Here is a 14,963-nt window from a genome sequence, read left to right on the forward strand (position 1 = left end):
TGAGCCCATGGTAGTGAATGTCCGTGAGCTGGGTGTTAAAGATTTACTGATACAGTAATGGATGCGCATATGAAAATACATTCAAATTAAAGTATTTAAAACTCCATATTTCACTCTCATAAATAATAAAAAATTTGCAAGTTAAAGTATTTCAGTTTTGTATCAAAATATACAGATTACTAGCAGTGAAGAATATGGAGCAAATAATATGAACGAGTGATGGTATTTCTTCTTTCTGAAATACACTATTTGTCAAAATTATACTTGCTGATCTAACAAAAAAATTAAAAACACTATTATTTACAATTTCATTCTATTGTAAAATAAAACCGGAATGAAATTCATTCAGATGTGATTTACATTTAGTTTTTGGCAGTTTCAGGACTAATTGCACAGGGTGGGACACAGAAAGGATCCTTTATGAGTTACTCTGGCTGATGGATTTAGAGCAAGTAAAAACTCAAAGCTGGGGAAACTCACCAGGCCAAACAGTGTCCTTTATGTAGCAAAGATAAAAATGCAGAACTGATGTTTCGGGCTTGAGCCCTTCACCGAGGTACGAGCAAAATGTAGCCAGGAGCCCAAACTCAAATCCAAAACGTTGGTTCTGCATCATTATCTTTCCTCTATAAAGGACACTCTTTGACCTGCTGGGTTTCTCCAGCTTTGTCTTTTTCTTTTTAACTTAGAACATGGGGATCTTCCAGTGAATTTACTGGGGGCAGCAGGTAACATTGGGGAGAGGCATGAGTCAGAGGGACACTTCCACAAAATTCGACCTGCTGGCTACAGGACTGATCGGCACTGCTTGCCCTGCCATCTCTCATGGCTTCCTGCTTGTTTCCATCTTTTATTATTTTGCTCAAAGGCAGCCATTTTCAATGGGGTCCTCCATTCTCCCCTCCTTCCTCAGGACAGAGGGATTGATTTAACCTCCTTCCCTCCCTCCCCAGGACAGGGGAACTGATTTAACTCCCCCCACACCCCTCCCCAGGACAGGAGGACTGATTCCCCTCCCTCCCAGCATTTAAATAAAAACCTTGTTTTCTTTTCACTCACCTACCACAAATATTTTTTTATGTTTTTGTGTGTATTTGGTAAGAAAATTTGACTGTTTCACAAGGAAGGGGCCCCATTAAACATTGACCAGAGTCCGGGGGGGTTTGGTGCTGAAAAGAAAGGTTGCAAATGGCTACTCTAAAGGGTGGAGAAAGGTGAGGAGTGGCAGTAGTACTGAAACTGCCAAGCCTAAATATAAATACTGTATGGCTTAATCCAGGAAGTGTTGGGACTCCTTCTGCCAGCTCGGCTGCTTCTCAATTTCTTCTCATGTTTATGTATTTCCAAACCCAGTCAACGAAGACGTTGAGCTCTCCCATGGCTTTATACACACCTCTCACCTGTAACTGATGGAAGACAGGAAGACAGTGAGGATTGAGGGCTCAGGAACACATGCAGGGTTGTTGGAAAGTCAGCTCCCTGGTTAATTAAGAACAGAATTGCTCTCTTACCTGCTTGAATATCCTTTGAATTTTTTGGAAATGCGGACTTGGTTTGCAGCTGCAAAGATCACAATTGAAGAACATGCGCTGAAAGGCAAGATTTCTCACTTTACAAAATGGTTTAATCCTGTGTCATTTTGAAATTAGACACATTCTGATACCAATGTAAAAATATTGTTTTGAGTCTAATGTTGTGAAAATATTAACAGGAGTAAGAACGGGTTTGGAAGACATAGTGGAAAAGATCAAAGTGCAGAGAAAGATCCTGAATTGTATCTTGCGTAAAAACAACATCGTGATTCATTTTAATCCATTCGAATGTTACCATATCACAAGAAAAATGTGCAAACGTAAAGGTTGCAGATGCTGCCTCCGGCAACAGTCTGCATTCTAGGCATTATATATTCCACCATTCAATTAAAAAAGTGAAATTGTGATGACTACTTGACCTTAAGCAGGACTCAAAAGTGCCTCAGTACCGATTCAAGCCTCTGTCGATTACAAGGTGTGACAGAACCCTAACTCTCTGTCTTGATCTGGAGCTTGCTCAGGCCCTGACTTGGTGTTCACCAGAATAACGCTGCCCGCACCATGATCGCCGAGTGAATGCCCGTGCAGCCATGGCCGCAGATTAAAGGATGCTGTGCAGCAGTGGGATTGAGCCCGGCAGCTTGGGTGTGGTTATGGTCTGAAAGTGTGGGAAGAATCTCATCAATACAAACCCAGGAAGGGACAAGACCGTTTATTTTCAAAGTGGGAATCTGGAGAAGTGACCTTTTATTTGGCAAATCACTCAGTGAAGAATAAAGAAGTGAAGTTTTGAACTCAGAGGTTAACTTGTGCGACTATTTAAATGCCCAGTCTGGGGCTGAACTTATTCTTCAATATTATTGCAATCAGTTGCTCTGCTTTGATGGGATGAATTGGTTGCAAAAACAATTAGGTCAGCAGTTCTTTTTCTGTTTGCAGCTGGTGCTGTCCCGCTGAAAATTTGCATCCTTCGCTCTTGCTCAGGCTGATGCAGATACGCTGTAGTTGGCTGATTATCTGCTTAACGGTTTTTGCAGTAACAATGATGAAATGTTCATTTCATGCCTGCCCTTGTTTCATTTTGAATTCAGCTGCTTATATTAACAGAGCGTGGTATCAGAGGTGAATGAATCACTTCACTTTTGCATGCAGAGAACCAGAAGCCCTTCTTGTTTCGGCTCAGGACTCCAAGATCTGCTGCCAATTGGACACAAGGTATGTCGATTCGCTGGCTTCGGAGGAGTTGGCAAACCAGCTTCAACAGGGTGCTGTTGTAAATCTGCACAGTAAAATGATGTTTCTGGAGGTTCACCTTAACCATCAGAAGCCGACTCCAGAAACGCGAAGCAACACAGAAAGAGGACTAGAACCTGCCAGCTCTCAGGGACCAGCCTCATCACTCCCATATCCCATCTCTGCAGAACTAGGAACAGCAGTTCGCTCCCCTGCCCCACAAGATCATGGCTGACCTGGCTGTGGCCTCACCTTCCTCATAACCTTTCATCCCTCTATCCTTCAAAAGTCGACCTTAAGTACAGATAATGGGGCAGCCTCCACTGCTTCCTTGCGGAGAGAATTTCCTTATGTTCTTGCAACTTACTCTCCACCACACAAGCCTGTCTGCTGCCCTTTCACATTTTTTTTTGCCACAAGCAACAATATTCAGCAGCTTAAATGAACCTTTTGGTGCATGAGAGAGAATTGTAGCACCGGGGTAAACCCATGGGGAGAATGCGCAAACTCCACACAGACAGCTGAGGATCAAACCTGAGTCACTGGAGCTGCAAGTCAGTGGTTCAACCTGCTGCATCACTATGCCACCCCAAGCAAGCTGTCATGTCAGTGACCATTCTGAGCCTGACCACCCTGGTGGGATGCCGGTGGTCTGGAAAGAGGTCAGCACAATGGGCTAAGAGCTGTGAAGAATGGTTGAAAGAATTGAACCAACTGAGTCCGGACGGAGGGTTGCAAGAAGGGACTGCTTGCTGTTCCCCAATTAGCACCATCTCCAAGAAGTTCTGCCAAATGCTCTCAGTGACGTTCTGATGCGTTAGTGGGTCACTGGGCTTCAATAAACCTCATGAGGGGAACATGAAGGAGAAATCACATTGAAACCTACCGAAGTAGAGTGGATATAGAGAAGAGGTTTCTAGCAGTGGGAGAGTCTGGTACCTGGGAGAGGACACAGCCTCAGAATAAAGAACAGAGATGACAAGAAGGTTCTTCAGCCAGCGGGTGGTGAATCTGTAGAATACTTTGGCACAGATGGCTGTAGAGTCCAAGACATTTGGATACATTTTAAAGTAGAGGGTGATAGGTCCTGATTAGTGAGGGTGTCAAAGGTTATGAGGGAAAGCAGGAGAACGGAGTTGAGAAGAAATGTACATCAGCTGCGATTGAATGGCAGAGCAGACTTGATGGGCTGAATGGCCTCATTCTGCTCCTACATTTTATGGTCTAAACAGGAAAGAGAGTGACTGGACTATCTTCTGGGACAAACTAGGTAAAATATCTTGTTACGGTGGGGTTGGTACACCACTGTGCCAGGCTGGGGCAAGTGTTGCAGTCATTTTACCAAAGTCACTCGGTTTACATTCCATGGTGAAACTGAAACCCCAGCCCACGTTTGGGTCCGTGGAAACAATTCGAGGGTAAAAGTAACTCAATCACTGCTGTTTCTCATGAGCAGATGTGCATTGTGCATTTGTATTGAGAACTTTTCACCAACTCACCATCCAAATTCTGTTCAGCAACAAAGGTCACAAAAGTTCAGGATGAGGCTGAATATCCAAAAATAGTGAAGAATATTACTCAGTCCTTTGCAAGTATTTTAAACCTTTTGCAGATGAGTAAATAAAGTTTTTTGAAACTAAGTTAATGAATGTCAATCTCAAAATCTATATTTAATCTTCTTGTGAAGGAATTTCAAACCGTAAACATAAAAATGATTTGCTGGCCCATGTAATTCTCTGAGGTCAATTTTAAGAGCTCAGTTGGACTTCATGTGGACGTTTAGTGTTTTAGATTGGGACTAATTCACACTTCAATTCCAGTGATATTACTGACTGTGATAGACAAGGCTCTCTCCGCTTCAAGGTTTTGATAGGAAGTGCCAAGGCGAATATTAGGAACACTTTCACAGAGTTTGAGTGGATGACATTCTCGTTCGGTTAACGCGACCCACATTCTACCAAGTAAACTGACTGGCAGCATCATGGTCTGACTTGGAAACTTGATTGGCCGGGCACCAGCCTCCTGTCCACGAAGCATTGGACATCTTAAAGGACCCCCATACCCTGGTCACAACTCACTTCTCCCTTCGGGCAGAAGGTACAGAAGCCTAAATACCTCTAGGTTTAAGAGCAGCATTTCTCCAACAACTATCAGGCTCTTTAACCTCCCCTTTAACCCAGACCATAAACGATTCCGGGATCACCAAAGATCTGTCTGCACGAACACCTTTTTCCTCTTGCACTTACTGCAACTGAGAATACAGTAAAATTTTCCTGATCTGGGATTCAAACGATCAGTAGCTCAAGCAACCGGCAAAATGAATGGGTGAAAAATCCGAGACGCTCCAAACCGTTACTTCGCCAATCACGCAACAAGCAACCTCAAAGAAACGGAAAAGTCACTTCACTGGTGCCGGACGCTGGAGGTTTACTGTATTTATTTATCTATCCTTCAATAATTATCCCTTTTTCTGACTATTATCTTGAGTTGCTGGTGCGTCTAGCACACCCCCTGTGGCTCCAGCTAGTGTGCATCCATACCTATACATCTGACAATAAGTTCTCCTCTCAATTGTGAAATACTCACACAATGTTGCACATTCTCGTTCAGCTCATGCAAAGTGTTGGCAATTTTACTGATATTCCTCCTGAGGCTGTGGCCGTGGGTCTTCGCTGCTGGGATGACATCTATGAGGTAAAAATTCAGCATTTCCTTCAGGAACTGGCAACTGTGGATGTCCTAAACATGTACAAGAGGTCACTGTTAGGTCTTGAAAAAGTCATTACGCAGAAACAGAAAATTTGGGTCCCAGATAAGTTCCAAAGTCTGGGTCCTGGTTTAGATAAAATGCACTTTGAAGATCCTCTGTTTTGAAAACCGTAACCCAAAATTGAAGCAGGGAACTATTTTACAATATTACTGTTTAATTTTCTATTTTTAAACTTAAAACTCATTTTTTTTACTTCTTCCATCAGCGTATGCCCGACTAAAGCAACTCCAATGCAGATGATGCTCAAAGTTCAGTTTAATTTACAAGGCCAACATTTGATTATGTCAGTGATCTGAAGCTTGGCTCCTTGGGTGATGGAGTAGGAGTGTCTTCTCCCACAGGCAGGCCCAACCAGTGAGTGGTGAGTCTTGGTATGTAGTCTTCCCTGCCGATCCCCCTACACCATCCCTTACTGTCACAGACCCTGCTACTATTAATATAAAGTCCTGCTGAATGAAATAACAACACCATTCCCACACAGAACAAGACCTTTGTCGCCAGGTCTAAATCCTGAAACTCCTTCCTAATCTCAGTCTGGGAGCCCTTCACCAGTTCACTGCAATCTTTACAAACTGCAGGAAGAGCTCAGCTGGCTGGCAGCATCTGTGGAGGAAAATGATGCAGGTCGAGAGCCTACATCAGAACTCGAGGGCAACCAATAGATGTTGACTGCCTATTGCTAGATGACTTGTGAGCTCCTGTGTGGGCCACAAATGTTGACATGTTCAGTGATGCACAGATCCCTAATAAAAGGGGTTTCCAAAGTTGTTCCTGATATTTTCCCTTCGTGAATCATTGCTTCTTCATTTCAAGTGTGGGCAGGTCTTCGTTGTCTTCAGTCTAATCACTGGCGCATTGGCATAACCCTTTGGCTGAAGTTCTAATCAGTTAAATCAAACCTACACTGACAATTAACACCCAACGTGAAAATTAGTCTGCTCACTCCCACTTTCTACCTGGTGAAGTTTGAGTTGTTAAGAGAAAAGGGCACGCAAAATCATCGAGGACCCCTTCCACCCTGCACACAGAATCTTTCAATTGCTCCTGTCGGGGAAGAGATCCAGGAGGATCAGAGCCAGCCCCACCAGGCTGAGGAACAAATTCTTCCCACGGGCTCATATTAACTATCCGAGACCGTCATATTTATTGGTTTATTTATTTATATGTATGGGTGTGGATCTGCATGTTTTGCACCGAGAACCAGAGAACATGGTTTTGTCAGGTTGGACTTGTACGATCTGATGACAATAAACTTGACGGTGCTTGAATCAGTCCACTATTCTCATCTCCTGCCCGTGAACTTTCTTGAGCTTCTGTTTATTTTTGGGGAACTACAAAGCAATTTGTGACTCAGCACCAGACACACAGATCAAAGCAGTGAAACCAACCACCGGAAGGGAACAATTTGTTGGCAAACCCTCACCGAGAGTGACACCCCATCACTCCTGTTCTCCAGGGCACAGGCACCCGGCTACATTCCCACGACACTCCACCACAGCACCCTCCCAGGGGCTCAGCACGTCCACCTTTAACCATGCAAGTGAAGCTTCCCTCTCACCGTGAATCCTGGCAGGTCTCGCGGTTTCAGCAGAATTGTCTTGAAATTGCCATCTTTTTCTTGCTGCAGTAAAGAAGCACAAATTCAGCACTTGGGCGCGGATGAATTATTCCTCTGCCACCTTCCACCCTTCACTTGACTGGTACAGCTTTACTCCCCACACAACAATGAACACAAACACCACGAACGGAGTCAAACATTGTCTGATGAATTCATTTAAACTCCCATTTAAAATCTGCGCTCTCTAAGATGATGCCATCTTCAATAAAGCAGCAATCCCCGGTTATCATCCTCTCTTGGTCAACATTGCGAAGTAGCATTGAACAATTCTATATATCTTTTCTCTGCATCACTTTTAAAACATGCATTGTTTAAAACAGTTGATATCAAGCTCAATTAACATGTACCCCATTACTACGATATTTGGATCAGCTTCAGATTTTGTTTGTGCCTTTGATGTCTTCAAGTATTACTTGGAACCTGCTTGCATGAAGAGCTGTAACAAATGCAATCCCAGCCTGACTGACTTTCCAACACAGCAGTAACTTGCAAAGAGTGCTCTGTTCTCACTGCATCTAAAACACACACTTCCATTTGATACTTACAAAGTGAACCCTGATTTTGTGATATGAAGTCCTGAGTTCTTCGATGTGAGCAGGGAAGATGGCGTAGTTGAAGCAGAGCTGAGAGGAGTGACAGTAGTGACACTGAATGCTAATCAGTGTACACAATACCAGAGTGACGCTCTTCATGGTTTCTGTCTAGCTCACGCTGCTGTGTTTTAGGCACTTGAATCAACACTTAGCCCTTATATGCAGTATTTCTCTTTGTGGTTAATATTATTTGCAATTTCCTATTTTATTTCCTGTTGATTATCTATTTGAGCTGGCTGCACATTTGAAATGTCACAAAATCTTCCTGGTAATAGAAATTTCCATTGACCCCTTGAGTGTTTAATCATTCTGAAATTTATGCATCAACTTGGTTCATTTAAGACCATTCTTTTTCCCGTCAGGTTGAATCTTTGCAGAGCTTTGCAGAGCTTGCAGATAAATCATATTGTGAGCTCCTGTTTTAGTCAAATGGATTGTCACTGTAAGGGATAGTATAGACAGGAGGGATTGAATGGTCACAGTTAACATTTAATATCTCACAAAAGCACAACACAAGCCACTGCCCAGAGATAGTTCGATACATTGGAAGAACTGAGGGAAGGTTTGTCACCGTCCGTTCCAGATTCAATACATTTACAAAAACGCTGTGATTTTGTAAGGGAGAACCATCCTGATGCTGGAGAGGAAACAGCTTTTTGAAGCAGCTCTTGTGACCAGCTTCTGTGGAATTAAGAGCAAAGCCGGCTCTGTGAACGGCTGGGGTTTTTCGACGGATTAATCTGTGCCAGGAGGAGAGACGGCTTCATTTTAAGTGTGACTAGCAGTGAAGTCACTTGGAGAGACCGGTGTCAGGGTCTTGGAAGGCTTGCCCAGTTCGAGTCTTGTCTACAAAAGGACCAGGAGTGTTTTGACCACAGCTTGTGTGGATGGACATTTCTTGAAAGGTAACGCAAGGAGAATTCATGAGTCTGTAGAAGACACAAGTCCCATCTCCCCATCAGTGAGACATTCATCCTGGGCATCAAATGTCAAAGGCCGACGCTTCAACACTGAATTTGAAAGAGTGAACTTGGAAGTAACTTTCTAAAGTTTGGCCTGGACTGTAATGGTTTGGGTATAACACACACACACACACACACACACACACACACACACACACACACACACACACACACACACACACACACACACACACACACACACACACACACTAGTACACTTGCGCATAGTTGGGGATAGATTTACTGTTAAGGATAGTTTAAAAGTTAAGATTATAGTTTAAGAGTTAGAAATAAAATTAGTGCTTTAAAATTAAACACTGACTGGTTAATTGTCTATGGCTGCTCGTTACGCGCAGTTCATAACAATCATTCTGAAGCAATTAATTCTTTGAAGCTTAAATATTGTGGTTACGGACCACAATTTCTGCCTCACACACTTTTGACTACAGTTTGATACCGTTAAGTGTGTGTTAACGTGGGTCAAAATTTGTCCTGTGTCATCAGTGCCCAGAGGGCCATTATACTGTTCTTACACATCTCCATCGGGCACACAAAACTCAAAACGGTCAACCAGTTTACCTATCTCGGCTGCACCATTTCATCAGATGCAAGGATCGACAATGAGATAGACAACAGACTCGCCAAGGCAAATAGCGCCTTTGGAAGACTACACAAAAGAGTCTGGAAAAACAACCAACTGAAAAACCTCACAAAGATAAGCGTATACAGAGCCGTTGTCATACCCACACTCCTGTTCGGCTCCGAATCATGGGTCCTCTACCGGCACCACCTACGGCTCCTAGAACGCTTCCACCAGCGTTGTCTCCGCTCCATCCTCAACATCCATTGGAGCGCTCACACCCCTAACGTCGAGGTACTCGAGATGGCAGAGGTCGACAGCATCGAGTCCACGCTGCTGAAGATCCAGCTGCGCTGGATGGGTCACGTCTCCAGAATGGAGGACCATCGCCTTCCCAAGATCGTATTATATGGCGAGCTCTCCACTGGCCACCGTGACAGAGGTGCACCAAAGAAAAGGTACAAGGACTGCCTAAAGAAATCTCTTGGTGCCTGCCACATTGACCACCGCCAGTGGGCTGATAACGCCTCAAACCGTGCATCTTGGCGCCTCACAGTTTGGCGGGCAGCAGCCTCCTTTGAAGAAGACCGCAGAGCCCACCTCACTGACAAAAGGCAAAGGAGGAAAAACCCAACACCCAACCCCAACCAACCAATTTTCCCTTGCAACCGCTGCAATCGTGTCTGCCTGTCCCGCATCGGACTGGTCAGCCACAAACGAGCCTGCAGCTGACGTGGACTTTTTACCCCCTCCATAAATCTTCGTCCGCGAAGCCAAGCCAAAGAAGAAAGAGAAAAAAAAAAAAAAAAACACAGATGGATGGACATGGATCTGGCATCAGTGGAAGAGTTTCCACTCCTTGCCCTGTCCTCTGCATTGTGTTGCTCTGTGCATTAGATCTCAAATTGCTGAGTTTGATGCACCATGATCCTACATCCCATAAGCCCTTTAAGTCCCATTCAAACTTCAATGAAAATGGAAGGATTTCTGCTATTGAGCATTGCCCTGGAGAGCAGCTGCGACCTCAAAGCCCCCGAGAGACAGTTCAAAAACCAAGGCACCACCCTCGCACACCCAAAGGCAGCAATCAACCTTTGCTTTCTTCGTTAGATAATTTTCTGACCTCTGCTCTGCAATGCTACAAAGCTCCTCAACATTACCTTCCCATTCGGAGACTCTGAAATAGAAGCTGATTTCACTGCCTGTTGGGAGATCCTACGTACTCCAGACACGAGCGATATCTCCCACGTTAAAAAAAAAAGTCGCAAGACCACCATTAGGTGAAGGAAAAAGTGCGTAAAGCTGATGATTATTTTGCCAAGATCTTTTCCTCTTGTATAAACTCTAGTTTTTGAACCTTGATCTTTTGCCTCAAATGCAGGGACCTTCATGAACTGTTGACGTAAGTGTTTGATTCTTCTCCATGACTGAGTGGAACTGATATCCTCTCTAGTAAACACAGACACGTGTGAGCAGATGATTGCAAAGCAAAAATCAACTTTAATATCAACCTTGGGGTTTTTTTCTCTTGGTAAAGATTTAATCTTGAAACAGGATATTAGTGGTTGTGATCTGAGGTGATTCGCAGAAGTGTCCACAGATGTGTTAGTAGTTAGCCACTCAGCAACCCACTTGGCATCCTTTCCAATGCTTTCAGTCCCAGATATATGCTTCATTACTGAAATAAGAAGTGCAATTTTGAATGAATATGGTGCATGCAATTGAGCTGGACCATATTGACCTTTAGTTAATATCATAGCTGTGCATGCAGAGGTGTTTACAATTTGGTGAGACCACACTCGGAGTATTGTGCACAGTATTCACGACCCCACTGTACAAGGCGTTGGTGAGACCACACTCGGAATATTGGCTACAGGAAAGATGTCATTAAGCTGGAAATATTCATGAGAATGTTTCAGGGATCAGTGGGCTTGAATTATGAAGAGAGACTGGATGGGTTGGGACTTTTCTCCCAAAAGTGTAGGAGGCTGATGGTTTATAAATCAGGAGGGACGTAAATCAGGTAAATGGTCACAGTCTTTATCCCAGGGTAGCAGAGTCTAAAATGAGAGGGCATAAAATTGTGAGAGGGGAAAGATTTAGAAGGGACCTGAGGAGCTCCTTCACAGAGAGGGTGGTGGGTGTGTGGAACGAGCTGCCAGATATATTTGGGGACATTTACAGCGAAAGACATTTAGACGGATAGGAAAGGTTTAGAGGGATATGGGCCAGATGTAATAGGTGGGATTTATTTGACTGAAGGGCCAGTTCCAATGTACGTCATCATCATTCCCTCAATATTAGTGGTTCCAGCGCCAGCGATCCAGGTTCGAATCCCGTGCTGTCTGTAAGGAGTTTGTACGCTCTCCCTGTGTCTGCATGGGTTTCCTCCGGGTGCTCCAGTTTCCTCCTACCCTCCAAAATGTACTGGGGTTGGTAGGTTAATGGGGTGTAATTGGGCAACACAGGCTTGTGGGCCAAAATCTCTTGGTGCCTGCCACATTGACCACCGCCAGTGGGCTGATATCGCCTCAAACCGTGCATCTTGGCGCCTCACAGTTCGGCGGGCAGCAACCTCCTTTGAAGAATACCGCAGAGCCCACCTCACTGACAAAAGGCAAAGGAGGAAAAACCCAACACCCAACCCCAACCCACCAATTTTCCCCTGCAACCGCTGCAACCGTGTCTGCCTGTCCCGCATCGGACTTGTCAGCCACAAACGAGCCTGCAGCTGACGTGGACATTTACCCCTTCCATAAATCTTCGTCCGCGAAGCCAAGCCAAAGAATTGGGCAACACAGGCTTGTGGGCCAAAATGGCCTGTTACCCTGCTGTTTCTCCACTTTTGAAATTTAAAATGTAAAAATGTAAATTTTAAATGTAAATTGAAAGCATTTTAACCATGCAAAACAGCACTCCATTTTATGCAAGCTTGCTCTGTGCCCCTGGAATTTCTGCACCCCTCTCACCTTCCAGGATTTTAGTAATTCATTCACTCTTGCCTCATGCTCAGCCCAGTGGCTGCCACTCCTCCAATAAAATGCTGATTCGAAACAGCCAAGAGCTTGTTCAGCATCATTACAGGAAGTATGTTTAAACTTTAGAGAGGGTGTAGAGGAGATTTCCTAGGACGTTAACTAGATTGGAGAATGTGCTTGATGAGGGCAAAGTTTGCTGAGGAGAGGCTTTTCTCTTTGGTGCGAAGAAGGATGAGGGGTTGACAAGTTTCTGAGAGGCATTGATAGGGTGGACGGCCAGCACCATTTTCCCAGGGCGGGAGTAGCAAACACCAGAGGACGTGTGTACAAGGTGAGGGGAGCAAAGTTTAAGGGAGACATCAGGGGTGTTTTTTTTACGCATTGAGTGGTGGGGGTCTGGAATGTGTTGCCAGGGGTGGTGGTGGAGGGTGGAACATTAGGGGCATTTAAAATGCTCTTAGACACATGAATTTAAGAAAAGTTGAAGGATGTAGGTGTGAGGGAAGGTTTATACAGGTCGGCACAACATTGTGGGCTGAAGGGCCTGTATTATGCTGTGATGTTTTAGATTCTATGTTCAAGGGCGATGGAAACTGCGATGGTTGACATTATCTGAATAGCAATGTGAAGATTGGAGAAGATGTTCTCATCTCCATACTGAACAATAAATTTGAGAAGCTCTTCAGGTCTTGATATTTTCATGTTGGTTCTCCTTGATAGTAACATTCTGCAATCCAAAATTTCTTCACATAGCTGCTGTCCATCAACACCAGAGATGTACAATTTGCTCAAACTTTCACATTTCTTTAGGCCGTTACTGTTGGTGCCGAGAAGGAACCCAAACTTGGCGTCAGTGTTCCATTATTATCATGTGATATACATTTAGAATGTAAAATGCATGAAATTCTTTAACTTTTGTCTACCATTAATCAGGCAGTGATTCGCCACTTTGTCCAGTGCCACTCATATGTCCTGGAGAACTTGAAGTATCTCCTCAAGGTACTTGTGACGGGCTTCACTGCTTCTGTTCTTTCCCTCCACCTGGTTTCAGACTCCGACTTAACAACCACTTCGGCCGGAAGCTCATTCCAAACTCCCACCACCCACTGAGTGAAGAAATTCCCCCTCATGTTTCCCCAAAACCTTTCCCCCTTCAATCTCAATCCATATCCTCTTGTTTGAATCTCCCCCACGTGACTCTATCTGTCCCCCTCATAATTTTAAAGACCTCTATCAAATCACCCCTCAATCTTCTATGCTCCAGGGAATAAAGTCCCAGCCTGCTCAACCTTTCCCTGTAACTCAAACCCTGAAACCCAGGAAACATTCTTGTAAATCTCCTCTGCACTCTCTCTATTCTGTTTATATCCTTCCTATAATTCGCCGACCAATATTCCAAATTTTGCTTCACCAATGCCTTATACAGCTTCAACATGACATCCCAACTCCTGTATTCAATACTCTGATTTATGAAGGCCAACACACCAAATGCTTTCTTCACCACCCTATCTACATGTAACTCAACTTTCAGGGAATATGTATCAGAATTCCTAAATCCTTTTGTTCTACAGCACTCCTCAATTTAATGTGGATGATCTTTGCTCATTAGTCCTACCAAAATGTAGCACCTCACATTTATCAGTATTAAAATCCATCTGCCATCTTTCAGCCAACTCTCCTAACTGTCCTATATCCCGCTGCAATTCATTCTGGACACCTGGTGAGAGATAAGATATGGATCCAGGATGAGTGAAGTGTCCTTCTATGACAGGGGCAAAAATGGGCAGTAGTTTCATTAAGCCAAGGAAATTTCCCACATTGGAGTAACTCCCTGTGTCCTCATAAAGCAAGGTTCTGAGTTGCAAGGAATTTTATGGAGTGAAGGACTCTTGTCAAGATATCACACAACTTCTGCTTTTCCATTTCAATCAGTGACTGAAATTCCGTGTCAATGACTTCACTGTTTGCAGCTAAAGTTCTTTCCAGTTCTTTCCACTGTGTGAAGCCCTCCCAATGATTCTTAGCATTTTCATGAACACAAATCCTTTTAGGTACTTTCCACTGGTTGAATCTACTTTCCTGCTCCAATGAGGATTCATGGTCTGACCAGGAATAGACAAGACAACAGATACACAAAATGCAGTTCTTTTAGAAGGGGAATAGACCAGCCATGAGCGAGTCACTTCCTCAACATGACCATTTCTCACTTTTTTATTGAACCAAGTTTTGTACATTCAGCAGTTATTTAAGAGAAACTTGTCCGTGAACTACTCTTTGCAGATGATGCCGCTTTAGTTGCCCATTCAGAGCCAGCTCTTCAGCGCTTGACGTCCTGCTTTGCGGAAACTGCCAAAATGTTTGGCCTGGAAGTCAGCCTGAAGAAAACTGAGGTCCTCCATCAGCCAGCTCCCCACCATGATTACCAGCCCCCCCACATCTCCATCGGGCACACAAAATTCAAAACGGTCAACCAGTTTACCTATCTCGGCTGCACCATTTCATCAGATGCAAGGATCGACAATGAGATAGACAACAGACTCGCCAAGGCAAATAGCGCCTTTGGAAGACTACACAAAAGAGTCTGGAAAAACAACCAACTGAAAAACCTCACAAAGATAAGCGTATACAGAGCCGTTGTCATACCCACACTCCTGTTCGGCTCCGAATCATGGGTCCTCTACCGGCACCACCTACGAC

At 44.2% G+C, this 14,963-nt stretch overlaps 1 protein-coding gene across 1 annotated transcript; it reads right to left on the reverse strand.

The window, feature by feature from the left end:
• Nucleotides 1–1,026: 1,026 nt before the first annotated feature.
• Nucleotides 1,027–7,847, reverse strand: LOC138762982 (interleukin-10-like). The gene is made up of 5 exons (XM_069936470.1): nt 7,699–7,847; nt 7,094–7,156; nt 5,352–5,504; nt 1,512–1,589; nt 1,027–1,406 (listed from the first exon to the last, which is right to left on the reverse strand). The coding sequence occupies exons 1-5, from the start codon at nt 7,843–7,845 to the stop codon at nt 1,317–1,319; spliced, it is 531 nt and encodes a 176-aa protein (XP_069792571.1). The 5' UTR covers nt 7,846–7,847; the 3' UTR covers nt 1,027–1,316.
• Between the last annotated feature and the right edge of the window lie 7,116 nt (nt 7,848–14,963).

This window comes from Narcine bancroftii, chromosome 5, assembly GCF_036971445.1.
Source record: "Narcine bancroftii isolate sNarBan1 chromosome 5, sNarBan1.hap1, whole genome shotgun sequence".
Taxonomy (NCBI): domain Eukaryota; kingdom Metazoa; phylum Chordata; class Chondrichthyes; order Torpediniformes; family Narcinidae; genus Narcine; species Narcine bancroftii.

Coding starts and splice junctions, on each gene's coding strand:
- LOC138762982 (XM_069936470.1), bottom strand. CDS start 7,845: ATGAAGAGCGTCACTCTGGTATTGTGTACACTGATTAGCATTCAGTGT. Junction 5,505..7,093: donor GAGACCTGCCAGGATTCACG/GTGAGAGGGAAG, acceptor GTACATGTTTAG/GACATCCACAGTTGCCAGTT. Junction 1,407..1,511: donor TTCAAAGGATATTCAAGCAG/GTAAGAGAGCAA, acceptor GTCTTCCATCAG/TTACAGGTGAGAGGTGTGTA.